The sequence below is a fragment of the Equus przewalskii genome, chromosome 26 (assembly GCF_037783145.1).
Source record: "Equus przewalskii isolate Varuska chromosome 26, EquPr2, whole genome shotgun sequence".
In the NCBI taxonomy this organism is placed as follows: Eukaryota; Metazoa; Chordata; class Mammalia; order Perissodactyla; family Equidae; genus Equus; species Equus przewalskii.
In genome coordinates, this window is record NC_091856.1 from 10,157,832 (window position 1) to 10,164,979 (window position 7,148).

Genomic DNA, 7,148 nt, shown 5'->3' on the forward strand with positions numbered 1-7,148 from the left:
ATAGAACATAACTACCTTGAATAAATGAGAATTGACTGTAAGCTACAATTGTTGATACTTACTATACACTAGATACTGCACTTTGTTCTACTTACAGAAAATTTATTCAACAAATACATATGATTTCTTCTAATGTGTCAGACTTGTTCTAAGCATGAGGGAACAGCAGTGTATAAACCAAAGACCTCACCCTTCTTTCCTCATGGAGCTTATACTCTAGTAAGGACAGGGAGGAAATAGTCACATAACTGTATACTATTTTGGTGATGCTAAGGGCTATGTAGAAACCTTCCATGCTATCGTATATAGATTATGTAAACAAAACTCAGAGAAGTTACGATGTTGTTTATAGAAAACAAATCCAAATGAAAAGAATCAAAATTCAAGCTCAGGTTTTCTGGCCTCAAAGTCCATGCTCTTTCAACTAATTTACACTTGATGCTTCCCAAGCATGCACATGCTGCAGCTACTTGGTAGAACTGCTTCTAGCCCCAGTGTGGAAAACTATCTCAAAATGTAGTAATTTTAGATTGTAGAACAGTGGTTTTGAACACAGGGGCCAATTTTCCCTCCCCAGGGCACATTTGACAATATCTTGAGATATTTTTGGTTCTCATACTTGGGTAGGTGGTAACACTGGCATCTAGTGGGCAGAGACCAGAGATGGTGTTTAACATTCTACAAAGCAGAACAAAGAATTATCTGGCTCTAAGAGTGCTTGGGTGGAGAAACTCTGCTCTAGAGCCATGGAACTTGGAAAACTCCAGAAGAGCAAGATTCCCAACTAGCTAGCTCAGAACTCAGGTAGGAAAATAAAGGATCTGATCTCTTAGCTTCTAATGATCAGATTAATTGTTCAATTTGTCAGTTGTCATTGTCAATTTAAGATCTTCCTAAATCTGAAGTACTCTCATTTTAGATTCCAATGCATCTCTTTCCTAACAACCTCTTCCTTTCTAAGCTGCTTCAGAATTTTGAGTATTTAGAAACTGAGGAAGTGAAAATAAGAAGAAAAGGAAAGGAAGATATTAATGGCAGAAAAAATGGAGAGATAGACTGAAAAATAAGCATCTGAAAGAGAAACTTGAATGGCTCCCTCTTATGTTCTTCCTTCTTCCCTTCCTCTCATCCTTCTCTTAGTTGTCCCCCTCCCCTTCTTTTCAGCAGATATTTATTGAGTATTTTTACTGTGTTAGGCACAGTGTATAGATGAGATTATCTCTTGAGGGCACTTTATTACTAATAAGCATTGTATTGTCCAAAATACTTTTTACATTTATTATCTTATTTGAGTCTTTCTATAAGCTTCATTTCACAGATGAGTAAACTGAGATGCAGGCAGCACAAATGGTCTTGCCCAGGGTAATAATAGAACAAGAACTCATGTCTGTTCTGTTCTTTCCTCTGTATAATGCTGACATAGGTACGAAGCTTATGAGAATATGTGGTTTTATATTGCCCTACAGTTATGAGGGTATCAGAAATGGTTTATTTTGGATTATAAAGTCACACAAAACACATTTTTTAAAAAAGTTATGTACCGTATTGGGAATTCAGAAAAAAATCTACTTAAAACAACACTAAAATGAGTGTTCTGTTGAACTACTACTAGGTATCAAGCACTAACACAAAATAGCTCATCTAATTCCCCCAAATATCCTGTGAGCTAAATTGGTTTTACGCTGGATCTGATTATTTATGCTGAATAATGTTGCTATGCATGACTAAACTTAAAAGGAGTATAACAGTGACTAAAGCAAAATATATATATATATATATATATATATATATATATATATATATAGTGAGTGACCTTCCAATTGTGTTGTCTGTATTAACTGGTATTTAGCTCTAATGAATAAAGATCTCCACCAAATAACCCATTTTAATAATTTTGGTCTAAAACTTTGGTACACAAACAACCAAGATGTTGATTAACCACCTTGTATCCATGTTAAGTTTATTTATAGCTTGCATTTAAAGAGCAAGTGACAATTTTCTGATTAAATAATTTAAATCCAAATATTAATATTAGACGAGCAACTGTTTCTTTGGGGAATTCATCAGGAAAACCTACATTTCACCTCCTGCTCCGGCTCTCTTCTGAGTCAGACCACTTGTTACAACTGTTGGCTTTGATCGGTCCATTAGAAAAATAAAAAAGTTCTGGCAACCTCTAAGTCACAGATCTAAATGCTGTCTTATTCAGGGCTTGCCTCTTAATGTCACTTGGGACACTACTGGGAAACATAAGATGCCAAACTTCATGGAAAACTTGGAGCTGTCTCTCTTCCCCCAGTCCACAGTAGAACTTGCCTCGTGTTCTAAATTCTGTCTCTAAGGCAAACAAAACAGAGGTGATCCACTACAACCAAATTAATTCAGAGGCTAAGGCTCGAACGAGTGTGGACACCTCCAGATCCTGTAGGAGGTAAATTTGCTAAATAATGTAATTACTGTCATTTTTGCTTTTCAAGATGAATGAAGACCTGGTGAAAGCATTACCTCTGGAAAGGCTTGAAACCTGAAGAGATGAGTTGAAAGTTATGCACATTCTGTGAGCTTATTTTATTTTCTAATTCTCTTAGGAGCCCAGTTTGCTCTTTCATGTCTGTGGATGCATGCTTATGATAACTTACTTCTTGTTAGTGATTTTTGATTGTGAACTCATTTAGAGGAAATTTGTTCACGGACCTGGGTTTAAGTTGTGTTTCTCTTGGGAGAATGTGTGTTTGCCTCTGCCAGTTACCCAGGGTAACTACCAAGCTCAAAATAAATGATCCTTTTGAGGGTTTTAGGAAAACTGATTGTTTGAATTTAGTCTCCAGATGTACTTAATGGTTTCTGGTAACAAAATCTCAGCTAAGATTTCTTGCTGAGTCTTGTGTGGGTGATTTTGTTTTAATTCTCCTTTTCAGTGAGAACGTAGACATTTGGGTACACAGATTTATGCAGAGGTTTCCTAACACACATCCGAATTCGGACAGAGTCTATTCTCTGTCTCCTGTTATCTACAGCTATCAATTCTGACCATCAGAATTGAAGCTCAAGGACCAGATATGGGCAACTAGTTGGTATCAGAGTTCACTTCCCTCTCTGGATTCCTATCTATCTTTAATTTTTTTGCTTCTGAGAATTTTACCAGTTTCCTCAACTTAGATATATTTACAATTAGCTATATTTACAATTACAGTTAGCACTATTTTGTTATTCCTAGTGGGACAATTTTTCAAAGCGTCTATTTTACAATACTGGCAGAAATTAATGATTACTCTCTAAGCTTTTATAACAGTCTAACATATTTTTTTATAAACTTTTTCATTTAACAATATATTCAGCTATCTTCTCATATCAGTATGTATAAATTGCCCCCTTTTTTTGAATGGCTTAGTAATGTTAAATGCTATAGATAAACCATTATTTATCTAACAAGTTTCCTACTGATGGATATTTAGGTTGTTTTCAGTTTTTTGTTATTACAAAAAACTCCCCCAATCTATATCTATATCTACCTATCTATCTATCTATTTGCAGATTTGGATATCTAGATTAAATCTCTAGATGTAGAATTGCTAGGTTAAAGGATATGATACTCAAATTTTGATGTTTATTTCCAATTTGCTTTTCAGAGTTTGCAACAACTAATTTGAGAGAGAAAGAGAAAATCAGTGTGCCTGAATCCTCATTGCCTTCTCTACTTTGGGTATTACTGAGCACATTATTATTAATTTGAGAGAATGGTTTGTTTCTTAACTTTATTCTAGAATTTATTCCATGCAGACAAAACATATTACAGAAATACTCATGGAATGTTTTTAATAGACATTTTTCAGGCCAGATGAGGAAGTGATTTGAACCACTTTTTCTCATATATGACTGTTTAGGGCAATGCCTTTAGATCTCTCATCTGACTGTGAGTGTCCTAACTGCTTGGAGGGCACTCAGAACGAGTCTAATTGGAACCCATGTTCTAACAAGAGTGGTAATGACTCTCTATATTCAAGACCAAGAAAGAAATCCATGTCTGCTTCCAGCATGCAGTGCTTTACTTCTCAGTGTTGTTCTACCAGGCCAGAGAACAACATCGGAGAAGACTCAGTGTTTCCTCCCTCAGAGGAGAAAAGCTATGTTGAGTCTTTTCAAAACAATCATCTCAGTCTGAACCGTGAGGACATTACAAGGAAAATCAGACCATTGAGAGAGCTGACTGTCCAGGAGTTACTGAATGAATTTGGGGATAGTGGGAAGTTCCCACCAAACTCCATGTCCGTGGGTCACTTTAGAGATCATGTGGTAATGAAGTTCAGAAGAGCTCTGTATTATTCTGGAATTTGGGTGACACATGTCCAAGGCTACAGACTTGAAAAGCACTTGTCAGCTAATTATTTCAAAAGAAACCCTGGTCGCCTACACCGGCTAGTCCCTTGGCTGAAACCGGAACTAACAGCCGTTTATGGAGATTATGGCTACACAGTGAAGAATATCCTAGCCGCCATTCTCCACCACATGACAGAATGTGATCTGGACAGTGAGCTCTTCGTTCACCTCTTAGAACCTTATCTCCAACAACACACCCACCATTTTCTGCATGAATTTATCAGTTTTGTTCATTCCCCTTACAACATGGAGACCTATGACCAACGAGCCATCTATCAATGTCCTTCTGCTTCACCACGGGTAAAAAAGATGTCCATGGCCTCAGTTCCCGCTTCGCCTTTGCCTAAGGATCAGGCTTTACTGGCATCTCAACATGATACAAAGCAGCCTAAAAAACACCAGGGCCAATGCAATAATGAGCAAAGGCCTCTGTCAGGCTTGAAACACTTTCCAAATGGTAACTCTACCTTGAAGACATCTGAAATCCCGCTACACACTCATAAAACAGCAAGTAAAATCCATGCTTGGATCAAAGACAAACCAGAATCAGGCGATCACAAAGGCACAATTTCTACTGATAATTTGCTCCTGAACTGGGTCACACCAAGGGAAAGCAGCCCAGGCTTACTGAATTGCAAAAAAAATGTTCAAGAGAAGAAGACAGACGGGACAAGGTTGCTTCCTGGTCGTGTCCAGGGTCTGGGAAAGAGAGAAACAACTGCACGCACCTTCAGTTCCCCAGCAATTTTTAATCAGGGACAGCCAGAGAAGCACAGTCTACGAGAAAGAAGGGGTTTGAGAGTTGGCCAGCAGATCAATTTCCAGAAAAAAGAAGCAGAAGAAAACAAATATTCAAGTTCTTCACCAACGATCTTTCAGAGAAGACTGTCCAGAGAAAGATCCTTGATAAGTTGCAAATCCAGAAAGAGGGACCCCTCTTACAGCTGCACCTCAGAAACTGCCTTTTCTTCTAAGAGAGATGGTAGGAAAGTGGGCTCTTTCAGAAAAAAGAGGACAAAGTGCAGACAATCCTCCCAATTTGCAGAAGCTGGTTCACATTACAGTAGAAGTATCCAAAGACGATCAAGGTTCAGTACTCACAGATCTAAATCCTGGTGTGTTGGATTTACAAAGGGAACTGTAAGCAGAGAATCAAGTAATCTCTCTCTGAAAGGAAGCCTCAAAAGTGAATGCCTCGCCCACAATATATGCTGTGAGCCCTCCAAAGAAAAGAATGTGCATGGCTATGAGTCAAACAATGGGAGGGCATCTTCAACTCAATATGTGAAGCTTCTTTCAACTGCTGGGAAGAGACCTTCTAAAAGAGAAGTTGCTTCCCAAGCTGGAAGCCACTGTGACAATCTCACATGCCTACAGACTGAGGAACACAAATCCCCAGGTAAACAAGAGATGAAGCAAAAAGCCACATTTCCTACAGCTAGAAAAGCCAGAAGAGATAGGCACAGAAAAAACAAATGCCAGTGTCCAGATGTACAAACCACAGAGGACATCAGTGATGAAGTGGGGGATCTGAATGGTCTAAGACAAATGAGTAGTCTTTCTGAGTGTGTACCTTCTTGCAGGGGGCAAATCCAAAAGAAAAAGCAGAATTCAAGCCTTCAGAAACATCACCAGGCCAAGAATGAACATAAAAGAGACAAAGTATCAGAAACACAGAGGTGCAAATTGTTTTGAAAGGCAAATCGATCTATTCAACTAGCCACGAAGGATCTTTGAAAGTATGAATATAATCTGAAAAAGATTTTTAAAAAGATTCATCCCACCACTTTGTAACTGGAACTAAAAGCCTGATGATTAAATTGAAGTCTGCCTTTGGAGACAAATGCATGTCATTAAATTGACCATATGTGTAAATATTATTTCTGTCTTCTTTTTATCATATGAATTGAATTCTTAAAATATTTAACTTATTTTTCAGTTCCAAGATTTGACCATGAAGATTGGCTGCCAAAAGTTGCAAACACCTCAAAGACTATACTAACGATAGGAGTATATGTTGCTTAGCACAAGATATGCACATTAAGTATTACAAGACACAAATTTTACTTTAAATATATATATATTCCAGACCTATTTTGTTTTCCATCCATGGAAAATAAGGAGGTGTGGTCACTGTCAAGATATAATTATTGCCTTCAAGTATTTCACAATCTAGTTGTGAAAAATAGATGCAAATAAAAAGGAAAAAATGGACGTCTATGGGATCTTAGGCACTACTTTCCTATCTGCCCACCCTGAAAACTGCACCTTCATGTCCCCTGACATCTAAATAGCTTCCTTAAAAGCTGCTACATTTTTAGATCACTCTGATGCCGTCCCCACTGTAATCTGGTCCGGTGGTGGTAACTATACCTAAGCCAAGCTAATCATAGTATTTTACCCCTCTGGTCACACAATTGATGAGTCCGGTGGTACTCAAGTCGTAGTACTTCCCTGAGATTTTTCAAACTGGTTCTGATAAAGAGAGTCAGTCTCTCTCCTTACTATCAGCTAGTAAAAGGTTTAAAGTTGGGATACTGTTAAGAGCTTTATTTCTAAATTTGTGAAGAAAGCCAGTTTGAGGTAAGAGAGGAGAAAGCAAAGCAGAAAAAAAGAAAGATAAGTCACGAGGATAGAGTCTTAGAGTCAGGATCTGGATCTTCTAGAACTTGAGCTGCCCTTTTGCCCTTCACATGGTTTTATTTTTTGATTTTTATTATTTTATTTTATTTTATTGAGGTCATAATAGTTTATAACATTGTGGAATTTCA

The 7,148-nt window shown here is 37.6% G+C and overlaps 1 protein-coding gene across 2 annotated transcripts; it reads left to right on the plus strand.

The window, feature by feature from the left end:
- The first annotated feature begins 2,314 nt into the window (after positions 1-2,314).
- Positions 2,315-6,252, plus strand: LOC103554620 (E3 ubiquitin-protein ligase Topors-like). 2 transcript variants are annotated; one of them, XM_008525756.2, is made up of 2 exons: positions 2,315-2,557; positions 3,630-6,252. In XM_008525756.2, the coding sequence occupies exon 2, from the start codon at positions 3,889-3,891 to the stop codon at positions 6,070-6,072; it is 2,184 nt and encodes a 727-aa protein (XP_008523978.2). In that variant the 5' UTR covers positions 2,315-2,557; positions 3,630-3,888; the 3' UTR covers positions 6,073-6,252. The 2 variants fall into 2 exon arrangements, with proteins under 2 accessions (XP_008523978.2, XP_070451024.1); XM_070594923.1 differs by having other exon boundaries at positions 2,315-2,431.
- The last annotated feature ends 896 nt before the right edge of the window (positions 6,253-7,148 follow it).